The sequence below is a fragment of the Electrophorus electricus genome, chromosome 5, assembly GCF_041902795.1.
Source record: "Electrophorus electricus isolate QZ-2024a chromosome 5, ASM4190279v1, whole genome shotgun sequence".
Classification (NCBI taxonomy): domain Eukaryota; kingdom Metazoa; phylum Chordata; class Actinopteri; order Gymnotiformes; family Gymnotidae; genus Electrophorus; species Electrophorus electricus.
Window position 1 is genome coordinate 25,942,585 of NC_137501.1, and position 16,762 is coordinate 25,959,346.

General features: G+C 48.4%; 1 protein-coding gene across 3 annotated transcripts in view; it reads left to right on the plus strand.

Moving 5' to 3' along the window:
- The window catches only part of lmbrd1 (LMBR1 domain containing 1), a 57,018-nt gene that overhangs the window by 25,729 nt on the left and 14,527 nt on the right, over positions 1 to 16,762 (plus strand). For all 3 annotated transcript variants that reach the window (XM_027016555.3, XM_081714586.1, XM_035530180.2), the window contains 4 exons: positions 7,233 to 7,358; positions 7,824 to 7,976; positions 14,138 to 14,202; positions 14,795 to 14,897. In XM_027016555.3, coding sequence (XP_026872356.2) covers positions 7,233 to 7,358; positions 7,824 to 7,976; positions 14,138 to 14,202; positions 14,795 to 14,897 — 447 coding nt within the window. The remainder of the gene's footprint in view (positions 1 to 7,232; positions 7,359 to 7,823; positions 7,977 to 14,137; positions 14,203 to 14,794; positions 14,898 to 16,762) is intronic.

Here is a 16,762-nt window from a genome sequence, read left to right on the forward strand (position 1 = left end):
ACCTTTCCAGACTGGCTTTCTTAAGCAGTCAGGTGTAGAGCGCTTGAACTGCTATTTGCACCCACCCTCTCTCTCTCTCTCTCTCTCTCTCTCTCTCTCTCTCTCTCTCTCTTTTTTTTTGGTCTCTAACGAGCCTGCCCAGGGTGGCCCAGGGTGGCCTCTTCATCTCAGTGATCCTCCCTATTCCTGTTCTTGGGTTTCGGCCTGCAATTAACACCCTTAAGGCTGATTGTGGGCCTTGCTAAACTCTTTTACTCACTCTTTAAACCCCCCCATCTCTGTCTCTCTGGCTGACATGATGGCTCGGCATCCCCGTCACGGTGGCAGGTGATGACACGCGCTACTGTAAACAGAAAATAACGTAAGCACCGTGCTCCCTCTGCTTTGTGTCTGAAGCCACGTCTTTTTTACTGACAAAAACCTGCCTTCCTCGCCAGCGCCGGTCATCCCACCACTCCCTTCCACGCTCACACCGTCCCGGTGACGGGCCATTTATCATACAGGGCCTACGTGTTATTATTACGCGTGATTAACCTAACGGAATCGAGGCGACGGAGGCCCCGGACAGAGCGCCTTCAACGGCGAGGCCCGGGCTGCTTAATTTATCATCTCGCTTTGTGCCGAGGCGGCCGCCTGTTCCTAATTCGGGCAGCCGGCCAGGATGTAAACTCCGCGTAGCCGCGCCGCGGCCGTCCGCGTTTTAAAGAAATTCAAGAGCGAGCGCTTCTAACCCTCGCTGCTTGGCTCTCGTGTCTTCGATTTACCGCACCCCTCCCGAGGAGCGTGGGGCCGGGGCGTATGCCGGTTTATTTATTTATTTGACGGGCCTTCGAGGCGCTATATGGTCCTACCCGTAGAAACCCCAGACGGTTCTTGAGACTGAGCTCTCGTCCCCCTGAGGCACCCGGTGCTACAGGCAGCTGCGTAGGCCTGCGCGTTGCCTTGGAAGCACGCCGATTTATCGAATAAATCCATCTCGAGGAACCAATTTAATAAAAAACAAAACAAAATCAAACTACTTAAACCATATACTTGTAACATTTTATAACATAATAATGTTGTAATTATTCAGAAATGGCATAATCTGATTCCTAACTAAAGAAACTGAAATCAATGATGTGTTTCGCGTTGGCATTTATATCCGTTCGCTTGGCAGATGCTTTCATCCAAAGCGACTTACGACAGGAGCAAAGTACAATACAAGCATTACCGATGACACACGAGTCGACTCGCTCCGAGTGTCATTTTCCGTAATGAATCAGACACAAGTGTGTGCCAGATGAGGAAGACACAAAGGCTGCAAATAAAAGAGGAGTTACCGAACCGGATCGAATACCTCATAAAGTTGTCCCTTTTTTGTCAGACACTAGAAAGTCCTTTTGATACCAGAAACCTTAAACCTCTAGTACCTTAAAGTGAAATCAAAAGGGAGAGCGAGAAAAAGAAACGTAATCTGGCGGAAAGAGACGAGCGCCTTTTGAAGGCTGTCGTTTTAATCTAAACAGCTGCTTAGCCGGAGACGCACAATCGCGCGATGACGGCAGATGTCTTTGGGTTGTGAGCGGCGTGTGTCCGGAGCGCGGGGCGGTCTGCGTGCGCTTTTAACGCTTTTGTCTCACCGTGAAGCGGAACCCGCGCAGAAGTGGCGACGCACGCGCCGCGCGCGCTCTTCGTGTTCGCTGCGACAGTGACGCTGGCAGCGCGTCGTGGCTGCCGAGTTCTTTTCTCTCTTCACCTTTTACGCAAACAATGCCGACTTATTCATCTTTTGTATGAATAAGTCAGAGGGGAGGGGAGGGAGAAAAAAAACCGAGCGTTCCGGCTCCACGAGCTCACAGCGATTAACCGAAGGTGGGTTTAATAAGCGCTTAGCGTGAGAATTATTAGGAGGACATTGGTGTTTTAGGCAACTTTTATTTTATTTTATTTTATTTTTTTTTAATGTAAGGCACCGATGTAGAAACGGAAGATAATGGCTGCGGGCCACGCACTGAAAATACGTCTGTATAGCAATCCCACCTTTTGGATATGCATGAGCTGTGGCCCGTTTGATTCTATTTTAATCGTTAAAAGCGAGCCGGGGTCAGTGTGATGGCGGTGTGACGTCCCCCAACCTTTTGTGAATGAATGAATGGATGAATGAATGAATGAATGAAACAGCACCTCGCTTCATTTAAAACGTAATCATAGTCGTGCGCCGTCTTCCAGAGTCATCTGTGTTTAATCTTTTTATACACTGGCCCAAACGTTCTGTGGCAAATCGTGCCAAGCTCATCCCCCCCCCTAACCCCGCACACCCCTCACCTCTTTCCAAGATCAATGCAAGTCTTCCACGTTTATTAAACGTGACCTCTGACCCAAGGCAGTGGTGCGGGTCCGGGACCTGTGCTCGGGACACAGGGTCGGTAATCACTTCTCTCCGACCTCCGCCTCGAAGTCTGCGTCCCTGACGCGCTGACCCCCAGTGGCCCCCAGTGTAGGGACGTGCCCGTGGCCTCGCTGACATCCGCTCGGCCTCCTCGGAGGTTCGTTTTGTGTTTTAACATTCCATAAACAAACTGAACTGCTCACTGTGTGGCTATAGTTATAGATTAGTGGGTACAGGAAGGCCGAGTAAAATTAAATAAACGGCTTCTCCTTTATTTTGTCAGTGGTGGAAAAATTCCCATTTTTTTAAAAATACAATTTTGTTACCCTCAATACAAGTCTCTTGCTCTTTTACTAATGTGCGTAGACGTGCAACATTAGATTAAGGGTGCTAAACTACGAAACGGCCAAATAACCGTCCGTGGTAATAATATTTTGAGACACAAAACACAAATAAGAATGATTTGGGAGGCAGTTTATAAGATGCCAAATGGGCTTAACCTTCCTTTACTTGTTCACTACATTAGTTAGCCTCCCAGCTCCAGATGAAATAAGCAGAACATCTACTGGCAGGTTACCAAGTGCAAATTAGATTTCTTTTAACTGCTCCTTTAACAGTGCAGTGTAATCCCGTATTCCTATATTGTCCCAGGAATAGAGAGGTGCCCTTGGATTACACACTGGGTACCGCCAGATTCCCATTTTGCAACTTTCACTTTCTCTTTTTTCGCCTTGTCTAACGTTTCCCTCCTGTCTACATTTTTGGTGATTTATTCTCGGAGTGGGTCCAACCGCAGCCTTCAGCCCAGCGTGTGCCTTCTGTCTCCCAAGGATCTTTCCCGTCGCTGCGTTTCGTAGCGCCTTGCCTCCGTCGCCTGTTGCAAGTTTTTTATTTCCGAGCCGTGGCATGTTAGCGCTGCCGTGGCGAGGGGCACCCACCCCCTGACGCCTCCGTTAGATCTCCACTGCACCTGCGCGGTCAGGGCACACAAACAAGCGGCGCAGCCTGTACGCAGTTGGACAGTTGCGGCAATCTTTTTTTTTGCTCCTGTTTGGCTCTGTACCGCAGCGCATTGAACCTGAAAAGAAGCGACTATGATGATTAGGCCGAATCATTTTAGCTTTAGTTTGAGGGTATTACATATATGTTATGTACATATAGAATAACCACATAAAAAATCACCACACTTTTAAATATTCGTAGTCCAACCAATTCAGGAGACTGAATGTAATTGTACAAAAAACAAAAAAAAGTGAGATGGACCATAAAATCCGAGTGAACCAGTTTGCCTGGCAGCTATACGGCGCCGATGGCATCATGTTACACAGATGAGGTTGTGTGCTGTGGAGTGTGAACGTTTTCCCTTTTCATGCCTGTCTGTAAAACTATCCAGGAAGTCTGCATGCATTTGTATGAACTTTTTTGGTTTTGTTCTATCTCCTGTCTCATGTCGAGAGATGACAGCAAGAGACTCTAAATTTAAACTTAAATCGTAAATCAACTCTGCAACTTATGCTTGCCTCTCTCCTGTGCGTGAGCAGTGTACTGACACAAATGGCTGTTGTTCGATAAATTACGGTCGCCTAAAAAGGGAGGACTTAAAAACCGTTAACGCACATACCTTTGAAATGAAATCGGAAGGTTTCTTGTTTGCATCCGGTCACTTATGGACTGTGCCGGCCAGAAACACCAGCCTTCAGCATCCGAATTGCAATTTCCAGAGAGTCAGGATGTTTCGGGCTCTCCAAGTTTGGGGGGGATCACCGCCCCCGGCGCTCCGAGTTCCACTGTCGTCTTCACCTTCAACGTCTTTTCTAGCTCTTCTTCTAGCCCTCGGTCTTTCTCGAGCTTTTCCTGTTCCTTGTTCCCGACGCCGCCATCGTTTGGTATCGCGAGGCCCGTCGCTGCGGCCCTTCGAAAAGTTCTGCAGAAAAAGGGTCGGGGCGCGGGCCTCGCAGAAGATGCAGGGGGTCACCACGGGCAGTGCCGACGACGGCGGACGGGCTCTGGGTTCGTTCGCTGAAGCCGCCTCCTGTTCAAACTGTCCGCCAGGTGCCGTGCGGCAAGGTTGGACTTGATTGGAAGATGGATTTAGGGCGCGTTGCGGCAAACCAATTACTGCTAGCGGAAGCGGATGCTAGCGCGTGGCCGGTGGCACCTGGAACCTCGCTATCTGGCTATCTGTCTGCACCCAGAGGATTGATGGGCATTCTAGCTGATGAAACACCTGGCCCTTAAGACGTCAAACGCAAGGTCGAACTTCTGGGATTGCAGACAGTAAATCACGATGCATGCAACCTGCTAAGAGCCTTGGATGGTGGATACTGAGCAAGCAGTTCTGACATACATGGAAACCTTCAGTTGCTCTTCTCAGGTTTCAATGCTCAATCCTGCATCTGGAGATCTGCTGCCTTGTAGAATTTTAGCCCCAGCTGGTAGAAGCTTCAACAGGTCTGAAGGCTGAAACAATCTCTCCATGCCATCTGACCATCAGAAGCAGAGCACACCTGTATTTGTTTACTTTTTCCCTTTGAAAGGGTTTTGTTCTTTAAAAATTCCTTCTTTTTTTGTTTAGTGCCCGTAGGTGTTATTTGTTGTCATATTTCCACTGGTGTTATTTTAATATACTGTGTTTATTAAGATGCCACATTTGCATAATTGCACTTAGTCCTTTATCAGGCCGAAAAGAAGAGAAAAAACCCCCGCACATTTGATTTGGATATGTACTTGATTATCTCAAATGCATTAGAGGCAATGTTAACTATATTTGATTCTCCACAAGGGGGGGGGGGGGGGGGGGGGGGGTCAGTGTTTTGCAAATGTAGCTGATGAATATTAATGTAAACCATGGATGCAGAATGAATAATAACTAAAGACATATACAGTGCAAAATGACCTAACCGTACATGGCTGTAAATAAATAAAATAAACAAACAGGGCTATTTGTTAAGTACATGCGCACGCACACACACACACACACACACTCTCTCTCTCTCTCTCTCTCGTGCAGCCTGTGGAAAACAAAGATCATCCTTGTGTGGGGCGGTGTGCCTCTACGTGAGTTGTTTTCCCTCACCAGCTAAAATCCCTTCCTCGGATCATCTTTCTGCTGGTGACTGCTCTCTCTTCATCCCTCACTCCTTACTACATCTCCATCCCACCCCCCCCGCCCCCCTTTACCCTGGACCTAACCTTCCATTTAGCTCTCTCCCTTTCCGTCTTATTCTTTTTCCCCAATTCTTGTCTTTTTGCTCTCCTGCTCCCCTCTCCCTTCACTGTCTCACCTCTGCTCTCCTTTTCCAATCGGCACTCGGTACACCTGGCTTTCTTCGCGCTCCGAGTGGCTCCCCCTCGTCTTTTTCCTTATTTTTCTCATGCTTGACGGACCACGAGCAGATGAAAGGAGGGAGAGAGGGAGGGAGGGACCGGGGGTGGGGAGGAGTGGAGGGGGTGTGTCTCACCGGGGATGCAAGACAGATTCCTCCTTTATGATGAGCTCTTGGTATTCGGGACGTGCACCGGCCTTAAGAGCCTCATGATTCATGGGGGGTGTGTGTGTGGGTGTGTGTGTGTGTTTGTGTGTGTGTGACGGGGGCCCATAAGAGAGGTCCATGGCTGAGACTAATAATAGTGCACCATGCATTCTCTTCGCCTCCCCCGGAACTCCTCCTGCAACACCGCTCAGCCCTGAAAAAAACGAGGGGAAAGTCGCTTCAGAGAAGCATTTCTTTTTTCTGTGCTTTCCGAGAGGAAAAAAAAAAAGGGTCAAACTTGTTTTTGGCTGCTTTTGAAGGTCTAATTGTGCTTTGTGTGTGTGTGTGTGTGTGTGTGTGTGTGTGTGTGTGTGTGTGTGTGTGTGTGTGTGTGTATACGTGCACACGTGTCCGTGCGTGTTGCCAGTGTACGCGCACGCTCCAGTCTGTCTCCTTTATTCTCTGCATGTATTGATTATCCTCCACATGGGTATTGAAGACGGTCCTCATTTTTAATTAAAGTTCAGGCACCTCATAGCGGCCGCTAGCAGACTGCTGAGCTGAGCCCCTTCTGGGCCCGTTCTCCCTCGTGAGGGAGGAAATTCCTATTGATGTGCACCGGGGTGTTTAAACAACATCTGATTTATGGCACTCTGAGGCCTGCACCACTCACGCCCTTTGTGATCAGTTAAATTATCCTGCTTTCTCCCTACCTGATATCAGGTTTGGGGATTTTATTGTCTTTTTTTTTTTTTTTTTTTCCTTTTGGCTTGTGCGAGAGTGTGGGGTGTGTGTGTGTGTGTGTGTGTGTGTGTGTGTGTGTGTGTGTGTGTGTGTGTGTGTGTGTGTGTGTGTGTGTGTGTGTGTCCGTCCGGGTAGAGGGCTGTCACATGGGGGCACTGTTTGGCTGCAAACTGGTCTGCAGAGATGGAGTCACTGTCTCCACTCAAAATGGTTGCTGCACACACATACGTGCGTGCACAAGTAAACACAGGCATGCACCACTTGGTCTGTTTCTCTTTTACTCTCTCCCACCTTTCTCGCTCCCCCCATCTCTCTCTCTCCCTCTCTCTCTCTCTCTCCCTCCCCGTGTCTCTCTCTGATGTATAAATATATTGATATCTCTTTCTCTCTCCCTCTCCCCTGACCGTCTTCATTGAAACGCGCTGCTTACGCCCCGCAGAATTTACCAAGGCTCTGCATTCCCAAAAGCTCCTGCCTGGGAAACAGACGCACTAACGGACGCGCGTAACTTGCCCACATGTCCAGGCATATGTCTCTGTGCCTCCCCCTGGGGTCGTTTGGGGTGAGGGGGCGGGGCTCAGCGCACTGGCCTTCCAAGGTGGCGAGCGAGCGCCGTGTGATCGCTGTGTGACGTTTCACCCACCCAGGCCTACGGGATGTCTGCACTCCCCCTGACGCTGATCAAGGGCGTGCGCAGCGTCCGTTACGAGCGCCTCGAGAACACCGAGGACACGGAGCAGGTCGAGCAACGGATCGGCAAGCTCAAGGCCAAGGTGCGTGCCGGTGGGCGGGGCGGGGTGTGGGAGTTTGCGCGGGTGCATGCTAATGAAGGGATGCAGGTTTGCAAGAGCGTATGCTAATGAAAGGGTGGAGCAGGGGTTTGCACAGGTGCATATTGACGATGGGGAGGGCAGATATTTCTACATCTAGGAGGCCTGATGGGTTAATGCAAATGAAGTGTCACACACAAACATTTTTTTCCCTTCCATTTACTTATTTCCTTCTTTCCCATCATTCTTTTTTGGATTATTTCTGCTACATCTCTTTCTCTCTGTAGTCCCCCCCCCCCCCTCCCTCTTACTGTTAGATCTGTGCAGGCTGCATTAGTGGTATGAATAATAAGAGCACACTCGAATTGCCAAAATACGGGTTATCAAACCCACACGTGGTGCCACACACACACATTCTCTCTCTCTCTCTCTCTCTCTCTCTCTCTCTCCCTCCCTCTGTGTCTGCAGTGCGGGGATGGGAGGCCCCTCTCCATGAGGGACCGCAGGACCCTGCAGGACCTGGAGACGAGGCTCCAGACGCTGCGACGGCAGGCCCGTCACCTGGAGGTGGCCGAGAGGGACTGCTGCACCAAGGTGGGCGGCGCCCTCCGCCCGCTGAAGGTATGCAGAGCGCGGCCCCTTCACTCCGCCCACTCTCCCACGCCCAACGGTCCCCTGACCGTCTCGTTGTCTCGCCACCGCTGTTATGGCCTGAGATTTGCTGAGACAAAGAAACAGGAATGCTGGCTTTTAAGCAATAACAGCGCAGTAGTGTATAATAACCGTTTATTTTGTCATTCAACAAGCCTTTGTTATTAATCCGCCGACCACACACACACCCAGAAACGCATTTAGACATGCTCTGCTATTTCTGCTTATAAACGACCACGGCAGTCGAAATTATACCTTCCAAATCCTGTCCCTTCCAAGTCAGAACGTACACAACTCTAATGGGGCCTCCTGCTCAGTCACGCGCTGTTCTAGAACAATACATTAAGCTAATCGCCAAGGATAATAGCAAGCCTCGGACTCTTCGCTAGTTTTTTTATTTTATTTTTATTTATTTTTTTTACCCTTCCCCGAACCGTCCACACAGCAGAGGCCGCCCCTTTAACTGCGCGCTCTGCCGAGCTCACGCTTCACAGCGGCAGTCAAGAACGTGGAACGTGGACCCCGCGCCGCCGTCCAGCCCTCCTGCACCGCTAAAACGCTCTGGGTCCATCCCATCGTAGCACGAGCAGCCGAGTCCCGCAGGCGTGCGGCCGGGTTTCAGCTCGAGCCGCGCTCAGAACGACGCGGTGTCCCGTTGTTTGTTTTTTTTCGTCCCCATTAGCTAGCTCACCCGTAAAGACTGGTCTCAGAGTGGCGGTTATTGCTGGCTCCCAGTGCTCGCGAAGGGGGAGGTGTGAATTTTAATTAATTATTCTTGGTGACTTTGAGGTAGTGTTTTCTGGAGTGCACGAGGACTTCAAGACAACCTTTCACTGTCTCTCACGCTTTCCTTTTTTCTCTGTTCCCCCTTCCTCACTGCTTTGTTTAGTTTTTTTTCTCTCTCCCACCCACTTGCACAAACGGCCGAACGGTGGCCCGTCGAATTGTTTTCATGCGCGTTGGCGCGGCTGCACTTCGATTTTATTGGTTGCCTGCAAATTATTGCTTCCGCTTCCCTCCCGCAGGTTCTCGAATTCCCGAAGACGTATACAAAACCGTCGGTTTGGAAACGGCACGGGCAAACGCGGTAACCGCTGCATGGCACGGGATGCATTTCAATCCAAATCCGACCATTTCCACCTACGGCGCACGATAATGAGGCATTCTTCAAAGTGTGGCGTGCACTCAGAGAATAAGCAAAAGTCTCATCTTAAAGACTGTTTGTTTTGATGATCTGTTCGGTTCAGCGTGTTGGGTGGCAGGGAGGCGGGGCCGTGTGCTGCTGCTCCGTTGCCTCCTCCGCACATCATAGACGTGGGGGGTGGCCCTAATCGTAGCCCCCTGGGGCTGTTCGCACCAGAGTGTGATTTTCTCACCTCCCCACTCTGGGGATCAGAGAGGAAGCTCGCGGATCCGCCGCCGTTTCTCGATTGGCCACCAGTTTTTGCGTTGCTACTCACAGAATCGTTCGGGGGGTTTGTTGCAGGGTAGCCTGTGATTTTTGGTGTAATTATAGAGGCTTCGAAATAGTAGCCTAATTAAAGCAAATGTAGCACAAATATTAACAGCCTTTTCCTTTTTTTTTTGTTTGCGTGGAGGTGTACATGGAGTACTTTTATATAACGCAGTGGCTGGGTATTAGCAGTTTTGCAGTCTTGCACAAAGCATTCCATCAAAGCAGCCTTAGTCTGGTTCTTATTCTGCCTTGAAAGCTTTGCCAACTCGAAGATCGGCACAGAAATGTTATTGTCCAAGTAAGCTAAACGTAAAACAGTCAGGGTGGCTGTGGGAGCTCACGTAGCATTCATACAAGTCTGTAAAGATAAAAAATTAATTGAACTCCCAAAACGATTAAACTTTAATTTATTCATTTTAACCATGGACAACGCTAAGATTTGTGTATTCAGTCCAACACAGTCTCGCATTGAGAAACTACAGGTGTCCATCATCTGTCAGCCATGGCACAACTTGTGGATGTGTACTGGTGTCCTACTTCGGGCCTTCTAGTACATGGCAGAATGAACCACCATGGTCCACCGTCCCATCATGCCTAGCCTGATTTACCTCCCCCGAAATGGTGCCATGACCCCTAGTGACCTGTTGGAAACGCCCCCTCGGTGAGTGGATCCCTTTCCTCCCTTGACCGTCTTTGGCTGGCTTGTCTGGGGAGGCAGTTGTTTACTGCTATTCCCTGATGATATCATCAGAAGGTGTAAGACCTTGATGATGTACTGAGATGAAACTTGCCATCAGCAGTGTCTCTGAAGGGACACACATGCGTGCGTGGGCGGGCACACACACACACACACACACGCGCACGCGCATACTCAGTCACCTGGCTTTTGTGACAGATGCGATTGCTCTCGCGGAGGGACCAACTTAATTGTACCCAAATCAGACCGATTGATTAAATTTGATTGATTTTTTAATTGTGTTTATCATCCAATCCGTGCCATAAATTGGTTTGGAAAATTAAAAGAGGCGTTTTGGAAGTGCATTAGTATTTTGGGAGTGCATAGGTGCATTGGTAATGAGCTGCTAACATATTTAGCCTATTAGTGATTGTTCTGTGCAGCCAATAACATACCCCACCCCACCTCCCTTGCAGTACTTTGCCCAATGAGTGCTCGCTGTTCTATTCTATGCAATTACGCTCCAAAACGGCTGAGCCATCTAGCCTGTCATGCTTGCTTGCATTACTCTGTGTTTTCGGTTCAGTCATCCTTGTAGTCTGTCAGTCCTATCTGTGTTTCAGGGGTGCTGAGTGCTGTCACATAAAAAGTGCCAAAGTGAGTCATGGCTTGTTGGCCTTTCCTCAAGGGAAAGCTCGTCCCGAACGTTTGCTGTGGCCCTGTGAGAGTGCTCGCAGAGGACCAATATCTTGCGTTCCATTTTCTCAAATTGTAAGTGTAAGTGGTAAATAGTTTTGATGTATGGGTTATGTGGTATGGTTCTAATCTAATTCTGCTTGCTTATTACAATACTAGCGCTGATCATTTTAGGTGTAGGTGGTTAATAAGAGATGCCTAAGTTAATATGAATAGTACATTTTTACTCTTGAGGGATGCAGAGTTTTGTTTTTTCTGTTGATATTTGATTTAGCGTCACGGTATTCCAATGTAGAACATTGATGGATAGGAGGATTCAGCCAGGATGGCAGATTCTTGCCAAAAATGTTTGATTGGTGTGCGGTGCCAAATGCCATGTTTTAAACTGTTTTGTGTACATGGTGTACAGATGTCTATGGTAGTGAATCCAATTTTATGCATCTTGTGCCCAGAGTAGTGTGTTCTGTAAATAATTTTATATTGTACAAGTTCTAAGTTGGTGCAAGTGATCATATGGAATTTTTTTTTCTGAGACGGCTGTAGAAATGGTTTTATTGTGTTGTTATGGAATATGTGCTTAAGACGAGTGAGCCATTCGGATCAAAGATGTTTTGTTTTGTTTAGTTTTTTTTTTTATGGGAAAGTCAGGGTTCTTCCAAATGGGGGTGTAATTGGTTGGAGAGAGTGAGCAGTTTGTGATCATGTGAAATTTCCACCAAGCTGTCAGAGCAGTTGCGATTTGTTCGATTTTAAAAAGTGTTTTTTGAGTATTTGACTAATCAAAGGTAAGTCTGAAATTCTGATATCTGTGTATAGTCCTTGTTCTAAATCTATGGATGAATTCTCTGCCTGATTGGGTATCAGTCATTTTAATATTTATTGCAACTGATTAGCCAGGAAATATCAGTAGAAATTTCTGAATTCTGCAATGTCGTTTGATTTCTGGTTGTTCTATTTTTTTTTCAATACAATGTTGGGCGAGGTTGAAGAGGAATCGTTGAGAATAAGTAATTTATTTTTGGTAATATTCAGATTTTTATGGTAATATTTATAATTGTATTTATTTTTATTACATTTTTATTGTAGCTATTCAACTAGAGAGAGAGGGGGGAATTTTATCCAACATCGGAGATTATCGCTTATTGTTTTGAGAAGCAGGTTAAACTTGAGTTTGGGTAGCTCTGAAATTTTGAAGCCCAGGTATGTGGTATACTTGGGGTTGCGGGGAATAGGTAATGTTTGTTAACGTTTGTCTTATGTATTCATATTCATATTGGAAGGATAGTAGATTTTGATGGGTTGTTGGAGTAATTGAGATTCTGGAATAGTTTTGGATAGTCGGTATAAATTCTGATATCTAGGTTGATGGGATGTGTAGAGAGAGAATGATGCCGCCTGTGTCGAAACTTTTTTGTGCGCCGAGTTTGGTTCCTGTATTCCTTTTATATACGTATTCTGTCTTATTGTTGAGGCTCATGGCTCAATTCAATTGGAAAATACGTGGGGGGGGGGCTTGGAGTAGAGTGGGCATGCTTGTCTAGCTCCTCTGTGTAATGTAAACTCTGGTGAAGTGAGCCCGTTGGTATTGACAGAAGCTGTGACCGAAGTGTATGGAATCTGAATGCAATTTATAAATGATTCTCCGAATCCAAATCTGTGTAATGTGGTAAATAGAAATTGCCTGTTTACTTTGTCAAAGGCCTTTTCTGCACCAATAGAAACAAACGCTGCTTGTCATTTTTTGTTGATATGCGTAGTGTATTATGTTAATGAGTCTGCGCATGTTAGCTTCTGCTTTTAATAAAACCTGTTTCATTGGGATTTGTATATTTATATTCTATATCTATATAATAAATATATATTCTATATATTTATTATTGGTATTAGTCATCTGATGGGTCCTTGATGACTGGGATTATTGTTTTTTCGTTATTGTTTGATGAGATTAGCTATATTTCTGATGATTGGATAACACATACAAGTGTGTTACAGAAGTACCAGAACTGAGGCCTAGTCAGAGCCTGATTGACGCCTGGCCCATTTTGGCCCAAAGATGTCAGGACGTAACCACACCTCTGTAAAACACCCCTGTACAACCTTGCTTCATCCACTCCTTTGGGTACACACGGAAGCACTTTCCAGAACGCCGCCGACAGAGTGCCGAGCAGCTTTTGAGACGTGTCGACACGCCGCGAGGCTCTTGGGCTCCTCTCGGGAGCCGCGCAGACAGAAAAATGACTCCGGCGTCGGCCGTTATGCGCAGGGCAGTAGATCCAGGTCCATGTTCGGCAGGTAAGGGAGAGCAAGGCGTCGCAAGCTCAGTTTTGCGATGAAGGAACCCGCCTCAGACCACATTTCTAGAATGTTCCGGGCTTTGTGGTAAGCTGCCAAAAGTGGTCAGAGAAGTACAAGAAGAAAACCCATCTCCACAGCTGCTAATCTAATCACATGTTTTCTGACAGACAGGATTTCAGCCTTGGGCATAATAATTCTGATGCTTTTTTTTTTTTTTTTTTTTTTCCTCCGGTCCACTGTGCATTAACCTGCAGGCCCGGAAAAGTCTGGAACGGCCATTTATATCGATCCCGAGCCGTACTGGACCATGGTCCATCCGTTACCGCCAATGAGGCACGGCCACGCGCAGCGCAAAATCTCCAGCGACGCTGACGTTTAGAGGCGTTAGACGGGCCCTCCAGACTGCAGCGCGCAGGTGCACCGGGCCACGCCAACGTCATGGACATGGCGACGTGCCGGTTAAGTTAGGGGCTGTTACGGGAACGTGGCTTCCACGCCGCTGAAGGCCTCCATGCCGAATGCACGTGCCAACCAAGGCCGCCAGCCAATGTCCCACACTCGTGCATCTTGACCCCCCTCTCTCTCTCTCTCTCTCTCTCTTCTCTGTCTTTCCCTCCTCCCTCCCTTTTGCTCCTTTGTCTCTCGCGTCTCTCTTTCTGTGTTGCCCTTCTTCTCGTTGAAACGTCCTTTCCTTCGCAGCCCTCTGTATTTTTAGACCATGCTGCTGCCTGCTGGAGGTTTTCTCTCTCTCTCTCTCTCTCTCTCTCTCTCTCTCTCTCTCTCGCGTGTTGTTTTTTTGTTTATCCCACCCTCTCCCTTCTTCATTTGCCTTTTCCCCACCACCAGAGGCCACGCGAAAGCAGAGGAGCCGCGCGTCTCCCCAGCCAACGTCCCCGGCCGCGGGCCGTCCCCCTCGTCGAGGCGGGCGGGAAGGGGCATCGATCCTCCCCCGCGCGCCACGCATCACTGAGGCTCTTTCTTTGTGTGTTTCCTCCTCCCCACCTGCAGATTCTGCTGGGAGTTTTCTTCTTCCTGGTGGCTCTCCTGTTCGTCGCGGCCCTGTTCATTTCCAAGTAAGCGGGCCCGGCCTCTGCTGAATGTCACGCATGCTCCCACTCTTCCCCACCAACACACACACACACACACACACACACACACACACACACACACACACACACACCAGAACGAAAGGTCCAGGCAGTCGGTAGCACCCTCACAGGTCTGCACACTGAAGGCCACAGTGATAACTGAGCCCTTGCAAGGAAAAGCCGTACACATCCAATCACTGTTTTCCCCTGTAACAAAAACAACATGAAGCGTTATTGCAAGTATTATTTTTAAATGATGTCAGGTAAGTCTAAATGAAGCATATTTCGGATTTTAATGTAGTTTTAATGTAAAGGTGAAACTGAAAACTAAAGAAAATGGCCGATATGAGCTTTTTGTTGTTGTTGCAAAGGCTCAAGGTTCCAAGGCGGAACTCGGGCGCGAGGACGCCCCCATGTTATGTTGTGCTGACTGCTTAGCCAGTTGCATGCGAGATCCAGCGTTAAGCCTTTCGCACGACCCCTCACACTTCCCATAAACACCCCCCAGACTCCGGCAGCTGTCCGGCCTTCTCCGGGATTTGTCCGGATGATCCGGTTTATGCTTCTCTCCTTACAGTCTGGACAAAGCCTTGCACTCAGCCGGGATCAACACTGGCTTCGTTATCTTCGGAACCAATCTGACGAACCCCCTCAACGAGCTGCTGCTGGCGCTTCAGCCGGTGAGTGGGCCCGCCACGTCCGGATCCGTACTTGTGGATCGCTGGCTAACGGGGAACACGGAAGTTCCCAAACCCGCGTTTGCTGACTTCATTTATTTATTTATTTTTAATCATACCAGCGCACTGCTCCCTGGGCGCGATTTCACTCACCGCCGTCGTGCTCGGCCGCGCATAGAGGAGGCAATCTTGCAAATGTTATTTTATGGTTATCGTGCAACAGCAGCATGATCTGCCGCGAGATATATTGCCGCGAGCATGTCAACAGTTTTGAGTAATTGGCTTTGGCGCGTAATGTAAGGATTAGTATGCGGGCTCGTCTTCCTCCCACGTGGGCTGGCCACCTCGCGCAGAAGATTGTTCTCTCCTAAATCATGCGACGGGAGGACATGACGACCGCTGAATTAGATGCAATTACAGATCGGCAATAACCACGCCGTTCATCACGGGCGTCCCGCTGGATCCGTGCGAAACCCCCTCCGTCTTGTCCAGCTAGCGGCGCGGTCGGTCGCCCCGCCCTGCACCCGAAGAAAGCGCGAGCGCTGCAGCTCCGCCGTCGTCCCAAGAGCACTTGATTAAACAAAATTTTAGCACGTCGCAGTGCGGCGCGACTTCTGGCCAGGGAGACTGTTGCGCGATCGGCCGCCTCGAAAGGCCCGAGCACGTCCGCGGCGGGAGGGGGTCGCGCGGCCCCGGAGTTATGGGCGTCGGGGCTGCCAAGGAGCCGGGGGCATCGGCGTTCCGGAGGAGCGGGGCAGAGCCAGAGACGCTAATAAGAAGGCGCAGGGAGAGGGCCCGTTTGCGCCGTGACTTTGAACGAGTGTGCCAGGGAACTTTCCTCCTCTTTCAACTTTAGAAATCTTTTTCTTTTTTTTTTTTTTTCTTCAGACGTGCGACGGCATGAGCAAGAACAAAAGGACTCCGCTAAACCTGCCAACAATTAGAGACTGTTATTATGCTAATGAGTGGTCTAAATAACATTTGCATCACGGTTTTACACCCCAGCACAGCATCAACACCCTTGTAAAGGGTATGGCACTCCACTAAACAATGCCTCTCCCCAACAGTGACAGACTACCTCTCAGTCACTTGTACCCAGACCATTTCTGTGTTCTGTATTTATAGTGGTGCGGAGTATTTGACCTACTTATGTTTGCCTTTGGGGGTTGAAACTTGATGGCGCAAGTCCCTTTGGTGTAATACAACAGGATTCCTTTATCCAGGTCTTACGAGAGCTGCAAAAACCTCGCGTGCGCATCTCCTAGCCTCTGGCGGTTTTGTAGTTTGCACGGCCTTTACCAATTAAAATGCGTCATTAAGTTATATGGAGGAGGCCAGCCATGCCTGCGGCTGCCCCCATCGTCCGGCTCTGTGCTGCTCTAGCGTCCTTCTGAATGTCACTTGGCCCACACGAAGTATGTTTGTGTGTCTAGACATAGTAATTTTCCATCATTAGGTGTCAAAATGATAAGGGGCTGTTCGTGTCTGTGTGTGTGTGTGTGTGTGTGTGATGAGAGATTAATAATGGGAGGATGTAAAGGACAGTCGACCAATCACACAGCCTGGCAGCAGCGAACTTTCTGTAGTCAGAGTGCCATTGGCTGGTTGAATATGATCCCACTTGTGTTTCTTAATACCCGAGTAGTTACAAATAAAGTATAAATGCCGCTATAATTTAGTTATTGCGTAAATGTGTACGGATTAATTACTGCAGTACGTTCCTGTGAATTTACATTTGTTTCGTCTTAAACAGCAAAAGCACAGGAACCATCTTAAATCATAACCTTCATGCAATTATTGCATATTTGTATTTTATTATAGTAACCCAACAGAAACTTACCCAAACCCCAGTTGCATTTAAGTTCCAT